General features: G+C 36.5%; 2 protein-coding genes and 1 pseudogene across 5 annotated transcripts; 1 reads left to right on the top strand and 2 right to left on the bottom strand.

Moving 5' to 3' along the window:
• Positions 1–335: 335 nt before the first annotated feature.
• LOC113317816 (isochorismate synthase 2, chloroplastic-like) lies at positions 336–5632 on the top strand. 4 transcript variants are annotated; one of them, XR_003344035.1, is made up of 16 exons: positions 336–716; positions 805–990; positions 2286–2539; positions 2619–2853; positions 2933–3079; positions 3213–3287; positions 3393–3461; positions 3571–3689; positions 3778–3835; positions 3929–4039; positions 4169–4253; positions 4399–4496; positions 4585–4677; positions 4804–4889; positions 5123–5191; positions 5301–5629. XR_003344035.1 is itself a non-coding variant. In XM_026565939.1 (15 exons), exons 1-14 carry the CDS (start codon positions 588–590, stop codon positions 5165–5167), a joined length of 1704 nt encoding a protein of 567 aa, XP_026421724.1. In that variant the 5' UTR covers positions 336–587; the 3' UTR covers positions 5168–5191; positions 5301–5630. The 4 variants fall into 4 exon arrangements, 1 of the variants encoding a protein (XP_026421724.1); XR_003344036.1 differs by lacking the exon at positions 3393–3461 and having other exon boundaries at positions 5301–5632; XR_003344037.1 differs by lacking the exon at positions 3213–3287 and having other exon boundaries at positions 5301–5630.
• An 87-nt stretch (positions 5633–5719) lies between these two features.
• LOC113315386 lies at positions 5720–7242 on the bottom strand (annotated as a pseudogene).
• Positions 7243–7943: 701 nt separating this feature from the next.
• On the bottom strand, positions 7944–8777 carry LOC113315385. Its single transcript, XM_026563674.1, has one exon. The coding sequence runs from the start codon at positions 8775–8777 to the stop codon at positions 7944–7946; it is 834 nt and encodes a 277-aa protein (XP_026419459.1).
• Between the last annotated feature and the right edge of the window lie 12770 nt (positions 8778–21547).

Here is a 21547-nt window from a genome sequence, read left to right as displayed (position 1 = left end):
TAAAACAAATCCATTGGATTATCCGTATCCAATCCGTCGATCCGTGCATCCATTGGATGTTGGATTGGATACGGATGCCAAATTTGAAATATGTAGTGCATTAGATTGGATGCGGATGAGGTGTAAACCGGACCATGCTCACCCCTACGGGTACAAACAATCTATGCCACCGGCCCATTCAGAAAGTGGGTACTCCAAGCTTACCGTGAGAAGTGGACATAACATATACCCGAACCCTCTCAGAAACAGAAGTAGATGGGTATTGTAGCATGTATGCCAAAGTAACCCCCAGAGGGAGCTAGTATGTTATTACATATAAAAAGAATACAATTAAAATTGATTTTTAAAATTAAGTGCATGCTCAGGGCTCAGATTGAGATTGCAACTGAAAACTGCAAAAACGACATCATCAATTTGGGGACTCGAATAATTAACGGGGATTTCCATATCATCATAAGCACCATTCTGGTTGTATTATATATATATAAGCATCGCCAAGAATCCCAACTAGGCAAAGTAACAAACTAAGCAGTATTTAGATTCTCTTTGTCTTTCCATAGTGTACACAACTTTTTTCTCTACTAGAAATGGCAACTACTGGTGCTGATAAATTCATGATTTCATTATTCGCGCCAACCACCAAATTCACAAAATTTAGTAGCAATCCGACCGTTTCAACTCGCCAATCATGGGTTTTGACTCGACAATCCTCCGTTGTAAGTGAACCTTGCTCTTCTTCTTTAACTCATTACTTAACACATATTGGTGAACTGGATTTGATGCTAATTTGTTGTGAATGTGCAGTATCGTTCAATAACAATGTCCATGAATGGTTGCAAAGGAGACCCAAGGAAACCATTGGAGATGATTAAAACACAAACGTTTCAGCCCGTTTCAACACCTGAAATGGCAATGAATCTTCTGAAATCTGCAATTACGGAGTTAGACTTGGATCCACCTTCTTATAATTCCGGAATCATTCGTCTCGAGGTACTCACAGTTCTTCCTCTCCTCTGCTCTCATAAATTTCCCGATTGTTAGTTAGTTGCTCACTCACTCTCTTCGCAGTCCTTTGGAGGGTCTCCTCTTTATTGTTATCCTTTCATCTTGGAGTTAAGGGGCATGTCCCCATTCCACCCACTCATTTACGCTTACACACACCCCTTCATTTAAACTACAACACTGGAAAACAGAAACAAAATTCTCTTTATATAAATTCGACAACTTACATAAAATTTGGTAACCCTCACCGAAGCGTTGTGCTTTTGAGTTCCTTGCCTTGCCTTGTGCCGTAATTGAAGTGCAGGGACTCTAGTAACTAGAGGAGTAAAGTTAAGAGCATTTTCTATGGGTTATATTTTATGTGGCCACGATGGTTGACAACAAGGCAATATTAATTGACGGATGACATAGATGCCTATCCTATCCTTTCAATAAAGACGGGCACCTTCGATCGTGAAAATGATTGATTGAAGCATTCAATACGTCTTAGGTTATTTGAAGTATTACTTAGTGATCTCTATTTCACTTTGCCGGTGTCATTGTAATACAGTGATAAAATTACTGGATGATAATATCATTAGTCTCTATTTCACCTTTATCTCTCGATTTTTTTGTCATATATCACATCTCTGGCATCATTGTAATTAATGTTTTGGGGATTCCTTTTAGATAAGCCAGGGGTAGAACTAGGATTTGGAACCAGGAATGGCTTGGAAAAAGTTTATGTGTACTTGATAACAATTTCAACTGGACTTGTCTTTGGAGTGGGCTAAACTCCACTATCTATTTTAGAAAAATTTCTACGTATAGAGGTGGCTTAAACCAGCCCAAATCTGGTTGTAGATCGCCTCTGAGATGAGCTACATTATTACCAAAAAAAAATCCGCATTTCACACGCCAAACTTCATTATCTATCAGTTTCAGCTTCAACCGTTTATTTTCAGTTGGTTGATGGTGGTGTTATGAAATCTTCGATTTTTATCGGTTTTCCGGTTGGAATATAGAGTACCATAAGAAAAAAAATATACTTGACATTTTTTGTACAATAAAAAGCGATAAATACTTCGGAGTTGACTCGTCAAGGGCGACCATTTAAGTTTGACTGATAAAACTAGGGGCCTTACTCAGATTAACTTTAAATACCCGGAGGCGCCGTAATTAAAATACCCGGTGCCATTTCAGAAACTTGATTTAGTTCCCAGCAACTTAATTAAGCTAGTAACATGACTAGTGTAAGTGTAACGGGACAGAGAATTTGACTCTTAAGGTTTCATTTCTTGAAGGTTCCAATTCAACAGAAAATAGAGGCTATTTCATGGCTTCGAGACCAGAACAACCACCTTACCCGTTGTTTCTTCTCCGGGAGAAATCAGAGTATCATAGCACCGGATTTAATCGATGACGAACCATCCACCAATGGACATAGCACAATAGCTACATCTGAATCAAAGTTGGTTAGTGTTGCCGGTGTCGGGACCGCAGTGTTCTTCCAACAGTCCGACCCATTTTCTTTAGATGACTGGAGATGCATTAGAAGGTACTAAATTTATCTATCTATATATAACTCCGAGCTTAATTATTTAAAATCTGATAATTGATATGTGATTTTGTGTTAGGTTCTTGTCTGAGGATTCACCTTTAATTCGCGCATATGGTGCTCTTCGTTTTGACCCAAAGACTAGTGTTTCCTCAGAATGGAAGGGTTTTGGTTCATTTTACTTTATGGTTCCCCTTGTTGAGTTTGATGAGCTTGAAGGAAGTTCTATGCTTGCTGTAAATATTGCTTGGGATGATACTGTTTCATGGACTTGGCAAGATGCAATAAGCCCACTTCGGCCTGAACTTCGTCAGGTTAATTGCTCTTTTCAATAGACAATACCTTTTCTCCTTTTTTTTTTTGGCAACTGAGTACCTGAATTTTGTTATGTAGATTTCTTCTGTAGTCACTAAGTTGAGAAAGGAAGTTCCGAAAACAGTCATAATTAGTAGCAATCATGTTCCTAGCAAGTCATCTTGGGATGATGCTGTTGGTAAAGCTTTGGAGACTATAAATGGAAGCAAATCGGAACTGGTTAAGGTATTTTGCCTGGGCATGTTGCAAAAAGCATCACGCATTTCTCCCATACATCATTTTTTCTCATAAATAAGGAATCCTAGCTAGATCAGTTTTCCATTTTCACTTACGGGGTTAAATGTTCATAAACATTTAGGTTGTTCTTGCACGAAGCAGTAGAGTTGTTACTAAATCTGATATTGATCCTCTTGAATGGTTATCACATTTACAGGTATTCTTTATCCTCCAAGCAAATCTCCTAGAGTCGCAGTCAATGGAGTGAATGTTTTTCATGTATTTAATATTCATTTTATTGCTCGATGTAATCTATGGCTAGGTTGAAGGACAGGATGCTTATCAGTTCTGTATTCAACCCCCTAATGCACCAGCATTTATCGGCAACACTGTATGTGTCTTACAATCAGATTAAGCCGCAGTGGATGCTAATTGAAGTTTTATTATTTTCCTATAATTAAATATCCGTACTCATATCTATGTGTGACGCTTGTGAACAGCCAGAACAACTATTTCACCGTAAACGCCTCAATGTTTCGAGTGAGGCTTTAGCTGCAACCCGTGGAAGAGGAGAAACAAAGTCCTTAGATCGTCAAATGGAAAATGATTTACTTCGAAGGTTTCCATTAACCTCCCTATAACAAATTGGTTATACTAGATGAACTTTAAATAATTGATATATAACACAATGTTTTATTGATTTGCAGTCCTAAAGACCATCTTGAGTTTACAATAGTAAGAGAAAACATTAGAGGAAAGTTAGAGGCAAGTTACCTTGGATTAATTTGTTTTTTACTTGATATAATGTTGGTTGGTGCTTCTTACATTGGGTTCGTTCTAAACATCTCTTGCGTACAGGATATATGCAACATGGTATTGGTTGAACCATTAAAGACAGTTCGAAAGCTTCCACGAGTACAACATCTGTATGCAAAATTATCAGGCAGATTAAGAAATGAAGATGATGAGGTAAGCAATCACATTATGAATACAATTTCATACTTGTGTCAAGGGATTGTCTCTCCAATGGGGTACCCCTATCCATTTAGCACATTCCATCAGAATCATGGGAAGCTTGATTTGTTTTCTCTATTTCAGTTCCGCGTCTTGTCATCTCTTCACCCAACTCCAGCAGTCTGTGGATTTCCTACAGAAGTGGCACGCCAATTTATAGCTGAAACTGGTATTTCTGACAGCATTGGCTTTCATTTCACTTAATCATGAAGAACCACTTTTCTTGAAGTTGTTAGATGCAATTAGTCTTTCTTTTTTTTGCTTTGATGCCTACTTCAATTTCATCTGACATATGTCGCCTCCTGGTTGTTCAGAAATGTTTGATCGGGGAATGTATGCCGGACCTGTTGGTTGGTTTGGTGGAAAAGAAACTGAATTTGCTGTTGGGATTAGATCAGCCTTGGTGGAAAAGGTTAGTGTAATGGGAACTCGTCACTTAAGTTTTACTCGCTCTTGGACATACTCAATGTGACGTTATTATTTGCCAAATTGAATTGCAGGGTCTTGGCGCATTAATATACGCAGGAGCAGGAATAGTTAACGGAACTAAGTCATCTTCAGAATGGGAAGAATTGGAACTTAAGACATCTCAGGTTTGAACTTATTACGTCAAACTATGAACACTGAAATATATATATATGGACAACACAAATTTCACACACCCAGCCATACAAATGGGATGCAATGGTATTTATATATCGGTGCACCCTCTTGTGCAGTTCACCAAGCTGATAGAAGGTGAGAAATCTCTTTCACTCTCTAGATACGAAGAAATGGATAATATAGTGACTACCAACTGAAAGAGGTTAGTGGTTTATGACTTGTTTCATAACACCTTATGGAAATATTCATCTCATTGACCTTCGTCAAGTGATTCAAATCTTCATGAGAAACACACCATATTGTATATGTATCTGTTTCCTTACTAGCATCAGAGTAATAGTGTTTGTTTTGACCCGTGTGTGTCAGTTTCCGCACCAGTTCAGTGCTGGCTTGACCTCTCTATTAATTGCTCATATATTTTAATGTCATGTTCAGATAACACAACCGGTGCTGATGTACAGTGATAAAGCTTTTGTCTGAAGTGCCAAGCACATAGTTTGCTAGGTAAGGGAAGGGTACATGAATTTTCTTTCTTTTCGATGGGTGGGTGATTAGCCAAGTAAAATGCAAATTCAGATGCTAACAAATTATGTTTTTGTACATGTGTTTGCAGGGGTGAATGTGAATAATATCATAAAGACATTTAAAAAATATAGAGAGCCGGTTTTTCTATTTTCCTCATGGAGGGCGTCTGCCTGCATACAACAAATAACAACCAGATGGCATATACAGTTTCCAAGTTGTAGATCAAAGCAATTTCGTCACAACGTCGTATATCGTAACCTTGTCGTCTATGTATTATCTCAATAATATCGTACCCGGCTTAGTTTTCTAAAAGTTACAGTGTCATATTCGATAAAAAGAGCTGTCCTGTATAGTAAGTTTATGAATGATGAGTATTTTGATGGGATGAGAATGAAAAGTATACATTACTGTCATGTACTTGTGCGACGAATGTCAGTTACATGAAACCACATTCCACTTCTTGGTGTATATGTCAGCAAGCTTAGATAGCAGTAAGAGGAGATATATATCTTGAATTTACGAAGCGTAATATATATACATAGAAAACAAATTCAATTTTCTCCATTTGTCATCAGAGGACCAAGAAAAATCAAATGTAAAGGACAGTATATACCATCAACAATGACCTCTGCCATGTTGTGCGCCCTCCCTCATTTAGCACCATGCTTTTCCAAAAGAAGTTCATATTGGTGTTCTTAACACAGATTGGTGTTTCCAAAAGAAATTGATATTGGTGTTCTTATTACGGATTGGTGTTCTTTGTAAACTGTTGAAACAATCTTTTTTTAGCAAGGTTTACCAACTTTACAGTTTATGGCACCTGCGGAAATGTGCAAGTCTGGTCATGAAAGTACCAGCCTTAGAACTGATGAAGTCTTGCTTTGAGTAAGGCAAGGTTGGAGTTATATCTCCCGATTCAACAAAGAATGCACCGTTCATTAACAAATCATTTTGTAATTTCCATGTTCATTGCTTCCACTGGTCTTCTGTTGTGTAATCCCTCTTTGTCACCTGCACAAACCATCATTCCCAACACACATGTATAAATGCAATGGTTTATGTAGTTAAGATGGCAGAGATAAAGATAATGTAAAGATTGAAAATTCAGGGAAGAGGTAGTGTTTTGTTGGTAATTACCTCCGTGGCAAAAATATTAGGAGGAGCAACGAATCTGTTACCCTGGCTAATGATGGTAAGATTTTGGCTACCATCAGTGGCATACATAAGTGAGTGTAGTCGTTGTTCAGAACATGGAAAAATCCCCACCTGCACCTTGGCATTCTTTGCACTAAACCCCTTCCAAAGTGGTTAAACGCAAGGGTAATCTGCATTCTTGTATCGTTAGAGTAGCTGTGTCACTTGCACCGAACTTTTTCACCTGCAGAATAATAATCATCACTGTGGATCCCATAATGACATCTACTAATCCATCCTTGCAGTTGGATATGGAGTTATGATCGATCCGAACATGGGATGATTCAAAGACAGAGATACCATCTCCATCACTAGCTGTTCCAAATCCATAGTGATCAAGTGAATCTCTAATCAAACCACCGTTTCCGGCATGAATGTCATGAATGTGTAAACCACGAACAATGACTGTCTTCACAAACTGTATAGTAAGGCCTGCACCACCTGTGATATGAACATTAGCTCCACGACAGTCAATTGTCTTGTCGCTCGCTATCAAATCAGCTTTTTGTTTAACCTGATAACCATACTTCTTGCGAAAATGATCCAAAGTGGCTCAGTTTGGATTACAGCATATCTCAATGTTTCAGGCTTGGGGTTCACCAAGTCGTTGTCAGATGGATCAGTAACTACATAGAATCTCTCCCTCTTTCCACCTCCAGAGGTCGGCCAAAGCCAAGGACACGGTCAGCTAACCTCTTGCAATCATTTGCCCAATCTGCGCTGCACCTCCAGCAAAGGTCAATAGGATTTGTTGCTAAACATGGGCCATTGTACTTTCCTAACTTTCTTTCATGCTTCGTGCTGTTATGCCCCTCAAAGACGCTGCATATTGCCATTCAACTTAAATTCAGATTATTAAATAAAAAAAAAAGATCAAATCTTACAAAAATCATTCTCATAACCGAAATAACACAAGAACGAGCGATTCTATAATTATACTATTGATGTTATCAACCCTGCAAAAAAACACAGCATATTTTGTTATCATTCCTGCAGCAACCAAAAAGAAAACTGTACCTGTGTATAACTTATGCTTTGTTTGGCTGAAAGAGGTTACCCCGGGGCACCTATGTCAAAAATGCATATCGACAGCAACTCTTGTAGCACAATCAACAGAGGATTTGATATCCATGTTCCTGACAATCACAGTACTATCAGGTTGGTACTGCACCTGACGAGATGACTTTCGTTGCGAATGACATACAATCCAAGGAGAACAAGACCACACCATGTACATTCTCATCAACATAAAGCCGTGTATACACGCTGTACATTCTGGATTTTGAGTCATAATTTAAACTAAATGGTTTGGAACTTCCAGCGAAGAGACGCATACAGCAAAAAGAGTACCAGTGCAGCAATAGAGTGTATATTCATGTAATTCAATCAAGTTACACAAGAAAAGAAAATGTTCAGGGAAATCTCTTACATAAGTTGATTGATCTTACACAAATTAAAATGATGTGCATTCAGCCAATTGCAAAACAAGTTCTTGAGAAATTGAACAAAAGTCAACGACTGCGCCCATCCACTTTTTCTACTGCCGTTGCTTCTTCTGCAATGGTTCAGAGGGAATTTTCCCAGCTGCAATGTTTTCAAGCTGCTCACTGATGTAGGTCATTGATCTCAACATGGCTTCCATAGTATCTTTAGTAATTTGAAACTTCACTTCAGTCTCTCCTGATTTATTACGATCTTGCAACTTTAGACTGATGACAGCTGCTCTATTACCTGGTGCTGAGCTCCGCCTCTCCATGGTCCAACTCATCGATTTGAGGCAAGGTAACATTCCCATATCCTCAGGGGGTACGGATGCAGCCACATTTGATATGTTACCATCGCAAACAATAGGTGCACAACTGACAATTTCACTGTGATTGAAGCAACCAGGAACATCATCTTGACGAGACCACAATGGAGACAACATCTCTGCCGCTGCAGCTGAAAAAGGTGCGAGCAAAGGGGTTGCTGTACCAACATTACCCTGGCACAGAACGCCTCCTGTCGTTTGCCTGTCCATGGACACATCCTCTTTCCACTGATTCTGATACCTCTGGAGTAACAAAACAAGAGTAGTTTGCAGGTGGAGGGACAAGTCTATGGGAAATAGTTTCAGTATATCATCTGCAATTAGGTTCTCGTGTACTGATTTTTTGATAAGTGAACGGAGACATGCTAACAACGGATCAAGTTCTCGAAGAGAAGGAAGACAAAGGAGAGATCGAATTGAAGATTTGTCGACTGGTCTAAGACCAGATTTTCTGGTTTTCCACAGGGTTTCGAGAATATGTGATAGAGTTTCTTCTGATGCTGATGATGGTAGCTTATGCAGTTGATGAAACAAATCACTACTGCTGCTGCTTTGCTCCATTAGGTTAGTTTTTTGATTTTGCCAACCCCCGAAAAAAAGAGGTCGAATTTTATGAAATTTGAAAGAAGAAATTGAAAAAGGAAATGGAGAATTTGTTACCTGGACATGTTTTTCCTGATTGATTTGAGAAAGTTAAAACAAAACTTTTGATTATTGGGAAGAAAAAGTATTTGAAGAAATTAGTTAGGGTTCATAAGCGGTATAGCTCGCCTTTGCACACTTCAACTCTCGCTCTCTCACTATTTTTTGAGGTTATTTCCCAACTAGTTTTGGTTCCAGCCGCATTACTGTTTTGGTTCCACTTCCATAATTGGAAGTACATCATTTCAATGGGCTTGTCCGTTTTCTGTAGCTGACAACCAAATATGAAAAGAGAAATTTGTGACACAGTAGTGATGGTGAACCAAATATGAAAAGAGAAATTTGTTGTTTATTCCAATAAATCCGATCCGGGTTAATGGCTAGTCCAGCGGGATTAAATTTTTATCCGGTAGTCCAAAAAGGTTTAAAAGTATATGAAATTACTAGCCTATCCTCATCACTCACGTGTCGTGGAGTTAACTGTCTCCTCCCACTTCTTCCTTCTTCATAAAAACAGACCTTCTTCATTCTTCTTGATCAACAACACCAAAAAATAACAAAATCAACTGCAAAATCAAAATAAACCCCATGCTTAATCATCTGTAAAAACGATCAAGAACCAAAAAACTGCATTCAAATCTTCTTCAGCGTTACCCTAGAAAAACCCTAATCCGTTCCAGAAATTTTCAATCTGAAAGAATATGGTTATCAAAAGAGAAATTAAACGAACAATTAGAGAAGTAATCACAGAAGAATCTCCTTCACCGACAAAAACAAGAAAGAAAACTGCTGTTGATTCACCAACATCAATAATCAAAGAAAAAACCGCTGCAAAATCACCACCAACAAGAAGTATGTCAAAATCTTCTCAATCTGTCACTCCTCCGTCAACAAAATCGAATGAAAACGACGGTACTCCTTCATTAGTAGCTGAAGAATCAAATGTAATCCTGGAAAAAGGTAAATATTCAAGTACATACTAATATGTTCTATTTTTAGTCATACCTGTAAAAAACTCTGCATATGCAAACTTGTAGTATGTATTGATACATTTAGACAAATTTTTAAATACATACCAGTCTGTAGTGTTACTTTTGGGTTACATTAGCAAATGACACGAGATTGAGAATACCAGTATGTAGTGTTGGTAGATTAACAATACCAGTATGTAGTGTTACGTTTGGATTACATTAGCAAATGACACAAGATTGAGAATACCAGTATGTAGTGTTGGTAGATTAATAATACCAGTATGTAGTGTTGGTAGATTCGCATGTGAAAAAACTGATAATATCAGTATGTAGTGTTGGTAGATTAAAAACCTTTTTATATTTTGATATTGTTGGACACTACATATCAATATGTGGGGATATTTGTTTTGATGTTGTTTTTGGTTTACAACAGCAAAAACCAAAAGAAAAACAACAGCAGTTACTCCTAAAGAAAAAAAAAGGCGACAAAGGCTGATAATCTTTCACCGCAAGAAAAGGGGAAGAAAGCACTTTTCCTGAGAGCTGTTACTCCTTCACCAAAAGCAAAGGGGAAAGCGAAGCGGGGGAAAGCAAATGTACCCCTGAAAAAAGGTATGTAGTACAACTACATATTACAACTACATATAACAAAAAAGCACATTAATAATATGTATTGTTTGTAGTGTTAAAATCAAATTAATTCTTAATAACGAGGGGGCGCTACCCCCTCAACCCCTGTAGTGATGCATTGTTGTGTTTGTGTTTTATGAATATGTAGTGACGTTTTAAGTACATGGTGGTAAAATTACATATTACCACATAAAATATGTAGTAGATATATTATAATTATCAGTATGTAGTTATAATACCAGTATGTAGTGGTATCTGATATGTACCATGTCATCATGTAGTTGTTTCATGTACATGGTAACTACATATTGATGTTATAACTACATATTGATATGGTATATCGATATGTCGGGTAATGATTTTAGATTCTTGCTATTGTGTAGGTGGTAATAAGCGTAAGAAAGGAGATGGAAAACCACGAAGTTTATACTGAGCCGGTTTCAGAGGCTTGTGGGGGCTTGTGAACACTATTAAGAAGATACAAAAACTTAAGTTGAGTAAGTTGCAGCTGCAGCTGATTTCTGAAGCATCATATGGGAACTTGTTCCTAATGTTCCGGTACACAAGTTTTGATTTACAACATTGGTTGAAGCTTGAATAGGAACTCATCAAAATGATACACTGTTACGTGAGAGGTGAAGATCCAAACAAGCTTACATTTTGCTTTGTAAGGCATGGCACACCGAATGAGCTGGTATCCACACCGGAAGAAACGGCACTCGTTTATGGGATGCCAAGAATTCCAAATAGGGAATATCATGATTTAAGGCTTACATTGCTGAATAAAAAAAGTGGATGGCGTGAAACTGAATTCTTCAAAAGGGGTTTTCCTGCTGGGATAAAACTTGGTGAAAAAGTGACCAGGCCAATGATTGTGAAGGTAATCTTGAAAATCCTAAAAAGAACATCAATCAATGTCTGATAAAGGTGAAGATCCCGAGGAAGACGAGGGTGATCAATCAGATGAAGATTCTCAAGAATCTGAAGAAGAAGAAGAAGGGGAAGATGCCGAAGATCTTGTTAGGCTTATCTGCCTATTTATGTGCACTTCATTATTTTTCACAACAAAGGATGCAAACGCCCTGACTGAAAATATATAGGTTTCGTTCTTGATCTTGAGAATACCAAGAATATTTCATGGCCTGACCTCATTCATTCTAATTTAGAGCGAGAGCTGAATGAACACGTGGAAAACGTAGAAAACACTAATGGTTGTGCAGTTTATTTGTTGGTAAGAATCTAATTTAAAACTCTTTTGTTTTTCATGGTTTTCTACATTTTGATAGTATATCTAATACTGCATATCATTACTTACAGCCATGGTTTGCGGAGCATACCCATTTGGTGCATCCCGAGCCTATAGTGACTGACCCTGAGGGAATGTATGTGCCAAGAGTGGCTAGATGGAATCATACAAAGATATGTACTGAGTTCCTAAAGGATATTGATCTTTTCGAGTATGAGGTAAACTTGCAGTACATATTTTGTTGAAAAAAATACATATGTAGTGATATTAATGTTACATATCAATATGTATTAGTAGATACTTACATTCTTGTAGCGGTATCTACCATTACATATTGATATGTAATGTTACATATCAATATGTAGTGTTAGATACTTACATTCTTGTAGTGGTATCTACCATTACATATTTCTATATAATGTTACATATCAAATGGAGTAATATCTAATATGTAGTTGTGATAGAGAAGAAAGATATTTTTGTTGGTAATATCTAATATGTAGTTGTTTTTTACATTTTTGATTTATATTAGTTTTGTGTTGAATTCAAAGACGATATCACACACCATGAAAAACAAATTCTTAATCGTATCTCAAGAAGAATTCAAGAGGAAAAAAATATTGAAACTTCCAGTGAAGAAGATGACAATTCTGAATCGGAAGAAGAGAAAGAAAAAGAAAATGGAAGTCCAATGGAAGAACAGAAGGAAGAAGATGACTCAGTATTGGGGGGATAGGATTGGAAGATAAAATATGATGATTTGAGGAGTACAGTATCTTCCAAATGGAGCGAAGTGAACACAATGCAGCAAGAGGGAGCAACGGTTGACGCTTCAAAGCTTGTGCTGATGATGGAAGAAATTTACTTGAAAGCTTTCCCTTTGCAGAGAGAAGCCAACCATGAAGATTATGTTAGCTTGGGATGCACACCTACTCAAAGCAACCCCAATGAAGATTTGGATATGGACTCACTCAAAGCAACCCCATCGGTTGAATCCGAAATGCAATTTAATGCCACCTCTGCTGAAGTTGGTTTGTCAACATTGCAAGATCAAAGAAATTCTAATGCAACCTCTGAAGTTGGTTTGTCAACATCGGAAGATCAAATAAATGCTAATGCCACATCTGAAATTGGCTTGTCAACAACACCTGAAGTATTGAATTTCCGTGATGTTGAAGTTCATCGTTCCGAGGTTAGAAACTGGGCTAGATCTAATTTGGAGAAAAAAGTCAAAGAGATACAAGAGAAAAATAGCAAAGAGAACACACAAGTAAGTAGCATATCAGTACGTAGTCTAAGTAGCATATCAGTATGTAGTCTAAGTAGATTCTTACAATCTTGATACCACTACATATTGATATGTAATATTTCATATTGATACTTACATTCTTGTAGTGGTATCTACCATTACATATTGATATGTACTGTTACATATCAATATGTAGTGTTAGATACTTACATTCTTGTAGTGGTATCTATACATATTGCTATGTAATGTTACATAGTATGTTACATAGCAAATACATATGTAAGTAGGTTTATTTTGACAGTTTCAATTGCTTTTTGAAGGCTGATCAACTTGAAGTTAGGCAGGTAGCAGCAAAGGAGTTGCTTACAACTATGCTAGAAACAAAGGCTTCGGTTGTAGTTAATTCGCAGAAATCTGCAGACTATAACGCTGGATTGGCGGCGGAAGAGTTTCATTTGCTGGATGTTCCTTTGTTTACTGATATGTTGAGTTTGGAACACATCTAAAAGCTCTCTATGGGAGATCATATAGACATGGAAAACTCCGGCGTTGGAGTTTACGTCGAAGAGTATGCAGACCTCCTTCCAGATGGTGGTGCTGATCAAAACCTTGGTCTTTTTGGTATTGACTTACGACAAAATTTTGATAGTTTAATTGGAAGAGATTTGCAAAACGTAGAATTTATCCAACACACAACTGAGCAACAAGAACCCAATGAACCGAAAGATGCAGGTGAAGTTATAGGTGAAGTTACTTTGGAAGTTCAATCACAAGGTACTTTGGAGGTTCCATCACAAGGTACTTTGGAAGTTCAATCACAAGGTACTTTGGAGGTTTCATCGCAAGATACTTTGGAAGTTCCATCGCAAGATGTTTTGGAGGTTCCATCACAGGTACTGGATGTTCCATCACAAGATATTGATTTTTGCATACTTAGTTTCAGAAAAAAGTGAATGTTAATCAGCAGCTATGTTGTGTTTTTACATATTGCTATTTTCTTATGTTGATTAAAAATGCAGGAACCAATTACTCCAAGCCAGAAACAAAAAATGGTAGCAATGACCAAAAAGACCGTCAAAAGGCCCGAAAAGCAGCAGTTCACACCTGCCAGACCAGTTACTCGTGCCCATCCTGCAAAAAAGAGAGATGATATTTACGAAAGTGGAAGTAAGTTCTCTGCATCATATAAAGAACCTAAGAAGCTGAAAGCTGGAGCAACAGAAGCAATACCACTAAAGAAAAACAAAAAGCTTAAATTGCCACAAAGTGTTCCTGAAACTGAATAAATCGCCATTCTATAATGACATGAAGGATGAACAAAAAACTATCCTTTCCACATTCTTCGATAATGCAAAATTGGTTAGGTGAGTTCTTAATTGACACTATTTTAGTTCTTAATTAACATCTGCATAGACAAAAATTGATCCATATAGTACTCATTTTCGTGTACTTTTATATTCGTAGTAAGTAATACATATTGACATCAAAAAAATAATTGATATCCATACCTACTACATATTGATATGTACTTTGATATTGATATATACTTTTGATATCCATACATATTGGTATATTATGCTTGGGAACGTATCAATATGTTCTGTTACACAAGAATACTTACCTTTACGTCATTATTTTCCAGCTCAATTGCTTGGAAAACATGAGAAGGTGGTCTTTGTATTAGTGCATCTACAGTTGAGGACTTGGTACATAACAAGTCTTTAGATCAAGATCTTCTCAACTACGCATAATACAAGCTTAAGAACAAGTTTCAGAAAGAGCAGCCGATGCACGAAATAAACAGAAAATGCTTACCTGTCTTGCATCTGGATCTGACCGCTTGGGTAAGTTGTTATCTTACAGTGCATATTTACTACATCACATATTCATATTAAAAGTATGTGGGGATAGGTACACTACATATCGATATTGCATAAACATAATTAGATATAACTATTCAAGTACATCCATGTTTTCAGTACAATGTCCAGTTCCCGGATAAGCTCAAAGGAGGAGGAGAAGATTCTGTTTACAAACCAATATTGGAGATCGATCAAAGTATCAAGAAGATTCTTGTACCAATGTGCCATAACAATCTTCATTAAACGCTACTTGAGTATGATTGCGAAAAAATAGTATTCAACCACTATAATTCTTCTAAGGCTGAATGGCAGATTACATGTTCAAACCTATCAACCTGTAATTGATGGAGAACAATAAAGAAATATTGAAGAATCTAATAGTCAATGAATGTGAAGCACCTCAACAAGGAAAATCCCCAGACTGCCTACTATTTGTGATGCATTTTATGAAGATGAAGTCGAAAAGCAAATTTTTGGGAGTACCTTTGGGAGATAATGATGAAGTGCAAGTGAATATTCGTAACAAAAGGGTCGAATTAGCATGCAAATTGCTGACAGCATCTCCACCATAAATCAATTGGAAAACTGACACATTAGATCCTAATTGCTAAAAGTAGTCTGAAAGTACATATTAATATTTACCTATTTTACTTTTATTCTTGGTTACATTTCATGAGTTCAAGAATGTTCAAAAACATATCTTAAATATTGCTTTTCCTTTTATTATTGATTTTTAATTTGGACTTGGGTTAAGTTTAATGTAGTGATTTTTAAATTATGTTATTTTGTTATGTATTCTAAAACTTATTAGTGATTTTGTGTTGTTGATACGAGGGGGCGCTGCCCCCTCGACCCCCGTAGATGGTGAATCAGCTGGGAAACCACAAAGTTAAAACTAATGTTATATAATGGTTTAAATTTGCTTTAAGTGATGCAAATATCAGTATGTAGTGGAAGATGGTTACACCACAATCTGTACATATCAGTAAGTACTGATTGTATTCTTGTTACAATATCAGTATGGTTACGCTACAGTCAGTACATATCAGTCTGTAGTGTAAGATGCTTACGCTACAATCCTGACATGTAATATCAGTATGTAATACTACACTACTTGTGATAGATCTGACATGTAAGATTAATGTCACTATTTCATTATATGGTTAATGATAAACTAACAACATGTTTCATTATTCGACACTTAATGACACTTAACGACATATTTCATCATTCGAAAGATCAATATAACTACATTTTGATAGACTTATAATGTTTGAAAACCAAAAGATGTCTTAAGAAACAACAAAAATAGTGATTTCAGTACACTTATAATGTATGTACTGTAAAAGAAACAGTTATTAACCAAATTCAGTTGGTACTGACGAATCAAAATAAAACATTAGAATATAACAAGGAATACATGTTGATAACTGGTGGTGATCTTTTCAAATAATAACTGGTGGAAAGAATGGCAACGTCATCAGTATCACATTCTGCTGCACGTTCAAGCATGTGATAAAAGAAAAAGAGAAATCAAAACACTAGTTACTTAAAAATACATTGTATTGTATCATCCTACCTCAAGACATATCTTTAATATGTACTGATTGAAACACATACCTGACACAAATCATTCTTCAGAAAGTTCATACTGACGGATAAGAGTGCATGTTGCCTTGTTGTGATGAGTTTTCAAATTACAGTTTGAACACTTGATAGATTTTCTACTATTCTCCCATGTACTTTTAATACGCTTCTCCTTTTTCCTGCCTGGTGGAGCCCTAATTACTTCTGGTGGGAGAACGGTATCGTCTACGTGATACTCATCAGGCCTGTGAGAAAATACAGTATCGTAACTACATATTAATATGTACACAGTATAGTGTTCCTCAAAAACAATATCATAATGTTTTGTTTAAAGACACATACCTGTCGTAGTTAGGAACAGGTCTAATAGATATTGAATATAGCTTACGAAAACATGTAACTTTGAAGTAATCGTCGACGTAATCAAGCATCCTTCCTCCAGATTTATTAATAGCTGCAATAGCATGCGAGCATGGAAAACCATAAACGCGCCATCATTGGCAAGTACAAGTTTTTTTCTCTAGATCTACCATATGAGACCTGCACACACAAAACACACCATATTATCTACTAAATATATACACATTACATATTCATATGTTATCTTCAGCACACACAAAACACGCCAAACTAGATACTAGTTTGGTGGATATCACATCAGAGAGCATGCTACTTAAAAATAACTAAAATTCGGAAGATAGAGATTAGGGGTAAATGCTAACCTTGGAGAATGCACTTCATAACGGTTAGAATCTGACTGGCTAACTTTCCAGGGATGGCCAATTTGAATGTGTAGTTCAATCAAGGCTTGATACACAGGGGTTATCAGTTATGGATTCATCAAGACACTCTGTTCGCGACGTTCTAACATCATTTCCATCATATGTATCCTACACGACAAGGGAACAACAAGTCTGTTATACTACATTATACATATATTAACAGAACATACATGCTAATACTGTTACAAAAATAAACTAATAAAATCTTAAATTACATATAAGCTTGTACTGTGACTAAGGAAACTGATACAAACCTGATCGAGTCAACGAATGCACAAGAAGGTAACTTCTTCTCGCAGTTGATCCAATTATTTAACGATTCAGCAACGCTTGAAGAAGTCTGACCATACCTACAGCCCTTGAAGAACGCACTGGACCATTTTTCCTTTGGAATGTTGCGGCAGTAGTCAGCAACTCAAGGCCTTCCAAAATTAACCATTTCTTGAAGAGATTCCTCGTATGTTGCAGGAGAAAGCGCATATGTCGCCTTTCGGAAAGAATCGGTCACTTATTTATACTTTTCGTCAAACTTTGCGATATGTAATTTTTGTCCAGGTGGAAGTAACAATAGATTTGATGGGAATTAGGGAATACTTTGGGAATATATTTAACCAACTCTTCACCTCGGTCAGTCATAAAAGTGATTGGGCGATCATCATCCAAAGCATCCTTCAGATTCTTGAAGAACCATTCCCAGTTGTCATAAGTTTCACCAGATACTAATGCATATGCGAGGGGATAAAAACCTGCAAAAGGAATTATTAGTTATGTTAAGAAACCGCTAAAAGGAAAACAACCAGTACATGTTGATATGTAGTCTTTTTTATGCTAAAAAGAAAATAATAACCAACTGCTTGACACTACATATTGACATGCAGTATGGTTTACCTAATACTCAGTAAGGTCAATATGTAGTATGGTTTACCTATTTATTGATATGTGAAAAGCTGACACTACATATTGACATGCAGTATGGTTTACCTCATACTCAGTCAGGTCAATATGTAGTATGGTTTACCTCTTTGTTGATATGTGAAAAGTTGATACTACATATTGACATGCAGTATGGTTTACCTCATACTCAGTAAGGTCAATATGTAGTAGTATCCTCATTGTCAGTATTGTAGTAAAATGAGTGATCTAACTACAAGACACTACATATCAAAAAAAAAAAAAAACAGTTACCTTGATTGCCATTAAGACATGTTGCCGCCATGAGACCTCCTCTACAAGTCCCAATAAGAAATGTACAATCACATAATATCATCGGACGACAGAGTTTATATCCCTCTCTACAAGCTCCAAAGAAAATAAAAAGTCTATTGAATCTCTTTGTAGCATCATTAAAGTCGAAATCAATAAATGACCCGGGGTTTGTTTCCCTAACAACATTCACCCACCAAGCAAGATCAATGTAACACTTGACATCATTACCAAAAATCTGTTTATACGACAACTCAAGTGCATGATATGCGTGGTAATAATGAATGTCGATCCCGCCAGCAACTTTAATATAATCTACGGTCTCTGCTGGCTTTATGCGAAGGTTGTGCCTGACACGCTCATGAATTAAACTGTTCATGAGTTTTTTCGTAACTTTTGGATTCTTCAACATATAACCACCAACACAGGTGTGCCTTCCCTCATATTCCTTTATCTTAAAAACATCAAGAGAACTATCAATGGCAGTTTCATAAAGCTTCCATGAACAACCTTTGACGCTGCATATGGCGGTGAATCTCTCAAGGTCATTCTTCTTCTTAATTACCTCATATCCAGTTCTCATGCAGTATTTTTGGCATGTTATACATACGGCATCAACACCACTATAGAATAATTATTTTTGGCATGTTATACATACGGCATCAAAAATCTTCTCCCAACCATCTGAAAAAAAACACATTTGGGACCTCTTTACCATCTTTCAAATAACTGTTTTTTGCACTGACAACTAAGTCTGCATTACTGTCAACTTCCATACGCCTAGAAGAAGTAGATGCGCCAGCTGAAATTACATCCACCTGCAAATCAAAAAAAGCCGATTTCTTTGCAGAATGTAATGCAGCGATGCTCTAGAGCGTTACGTCGGCAAGAATAGGAACTATCGCTTGATTCCGGAAATAGTTAACCAGAATAGTCGGTGGAGTCAACCAGCTCCACATATTACAGATGGAAAATTTCAAATCCTCTAAAGTAGAAGACGATGTAACCAAATATGCAAAATGCTATTGCTTATGGTATACATGAGAATAGCAAGCGAAATCTGATTCGGGAGCAACGTCAGACATGTTAACCCTGTGAAAAAAATGATCCAAAAATTAACTATTGGTAATATACATATTGATATGATACGTATTGATATCATACGCATTGATATGTACTGAGTCTAAAAAGGAGTCTTTGTATGGATATGTGTTGTATCATTTCGATATGTATTGACATGTTCTATGCGTTACGTATTGACATGTACTGACTCATATTGATATGTACTGGCATGTAATGTAGGATGAAAAGAGAGCATGTTGTATGCAGTACGTATTGGTATGTAACATGTATGATAAATAACATACATTTTACAACATATCAATATGTACCGTGCCTATGAATAAATATATTCCATATATTTTGTGAATCATGATCATATCAACAAAAAACATGCTAATGAACTGCAGCTATATCAAAAATAGAAAACAACAACATTACAACACGATCTGTCTAATAAAACAAACCTATATCAAAAAAATACAAAAATCAGATTACAAAGAAACTAAACAGAACATCGGCAGAGAAAAGGTGATTACAATAACATACCTTGTTCGAGTCTGAGATAAACCTAATTCGAATCTGAGATACCTAATTGAAACACACAAAAATCACAAAAATTACTTAAAAAATCGAACGGAAACTGAATTGAACAATGTAAATCATCATAAAACTGAAATCATAAAAGAAAGATAACATTGTACATCAAGATTTCAAAGAACAACATCAGAGGAATCATCATAAACCTAATTATTCTTCAAGATTTCAAAGAACAGCAGCATAGGAAGATGATTAAAAAGATAAATACCTTGTACTAATCCGAGATAAACATAATTCGAAGCTCAGGTGAACCTAACTCGAAGCTGAAATGAACCTTATTGAAATACACTACCAGAAACTGAGATGAACCAAAACACAGTAGCAGAAAAAACGAGAAACTGGATCTGAGATGAAAAAAAGAGAGGAAAGAAACTGAGTTTGAATGTGATTTGTTCGTGATATACAGTTGCATAAGGGTATGTTTGGCATATTGAAATTACTGTCTTGTGTCAACCGCACGTGGCTGGACTAGGGAATAAAGATTCTGGTCCAAAAACATGTTTTTGGACCAGCGGATAATTTTGTTCTCGGGGTGGACTACACATTAACTGGTCCTGGATTTTCTGGACTAAACAGTAATTCCTAGATATGAAAAACCTATAAAAAAACAAAAAATACTAACAAGCCAAAAAACGCAAAAAAAAAGGTTAAGATCAAGACTTATCTCCAGGAGGGAGAATTCCATCTTCCATGCCAGCTTAACATTTGGGTTTGTTCATGGAATCTCAAGTCTTATGATGGAATCATAGAAACACTAATCCAAACAGTGTTTTAACGCTAAAAAGAGTAGTGTTTGACTTGTTCAATGTTATTTGACTTAAATATTTGCATAATTGATATTGAGATTAGTTGCGCTTGACTTACACTATTCAGAATAGCATTGTTCGTCTTTTAGCACACTATATAGAATAGCGTTTTACCGCAAGTCAGATTACCATTCCTTTGGATACCACATACCATTCCACAAAACCATGGAACATGGTTTGGAAAAAAGTGTGGATGGCGCCAACTTGGAATCCATTATACTTGATATTTCACACTTTTTTCAAGCTTGGAATAGGTTGTATTCCACCACAAGACTTGCTACAATAAGAAAAATAAAAAATAAAATAAATAAATAACCTCAACTGATACTCATATAATAATAGTGGGTCCCATACATGTTCAGCCGGGACTCACCAAGACAATATGGATTCACCACTTTCCAGTTAGGGTATCGATTTTGGCTTTGTTAAAAACCTTTTAGAAGCGGTTTCTGGTATCATATTCAAATCACTTTTCTTTCACTCAATCTATTTTCTTTTCCGGATAGGGGTTTAGGTTGCGCATAAGGTAGACCTCATCAAGACAACTCTAGTGAATATTCAAACGAACATATTTGTTATGTTATAGCTTGGAGCCATGGAGTTCGAGGGGTGTTTTAGTATGCTATTTAGAATAGCATTTTAACACAACTCAAATTACCGTTTTTTTAGGTTCCACATAACCATGGAACATGGC

Source organism: Papaver somniferum, chromosome 10, assembly GCF_003573695.1.
Source record: "Papaver somniferum cultivar HN1 chromosome 10, ASM357369v1, whole genome shotgun sequence".
Classification (NCBI taxonomy): domain Eukaryota; kingdom Viridiplantae; phylum Streptophyta; class Magnoliopsida; order Ranunculales; family Papaveraceae; genus Papaver; species Papaver somniferum.
Note: the sequence above shows the minus strand (reverse complement) of the source record. Positions and strands in the feature narration are given on the sequence as shown.

What these genes read in the sequence shown, in the direction of transcription:
- LOC113315385 (XM_026563674.1), bottom strand. Translation starts at nt 8,777, where the DNA reads ATGGAGCAAAGCAGCAGCAGTAGTGATTTGTTTCATCAACTGCATAAG.
- LOC113317816 (XM_026565939.1), top strand. Translation starts at nt 588, where the DNA reads ATGGCAACTACTGGTGCTGATAAATTCATGATTTCATTATTCGCGCCA. An exon ending in TGACTCGACAATCCTCCGTT is followed by an intron (nt 717 to 804) that starts GTAAGTGAACCT and finishes GTGAATGTGCAG; the next exon opens with TATCGTTCAATAACAATGTC. An exon ending in ACATTAGAGGAAAGTTAGAG is followed by an intron (nt 3,836 to 3,928) that starts GCAAGTTACCTT and finishes TCTTGCGTACAG; the next exon opens with GATATATGCAACATGGTATT.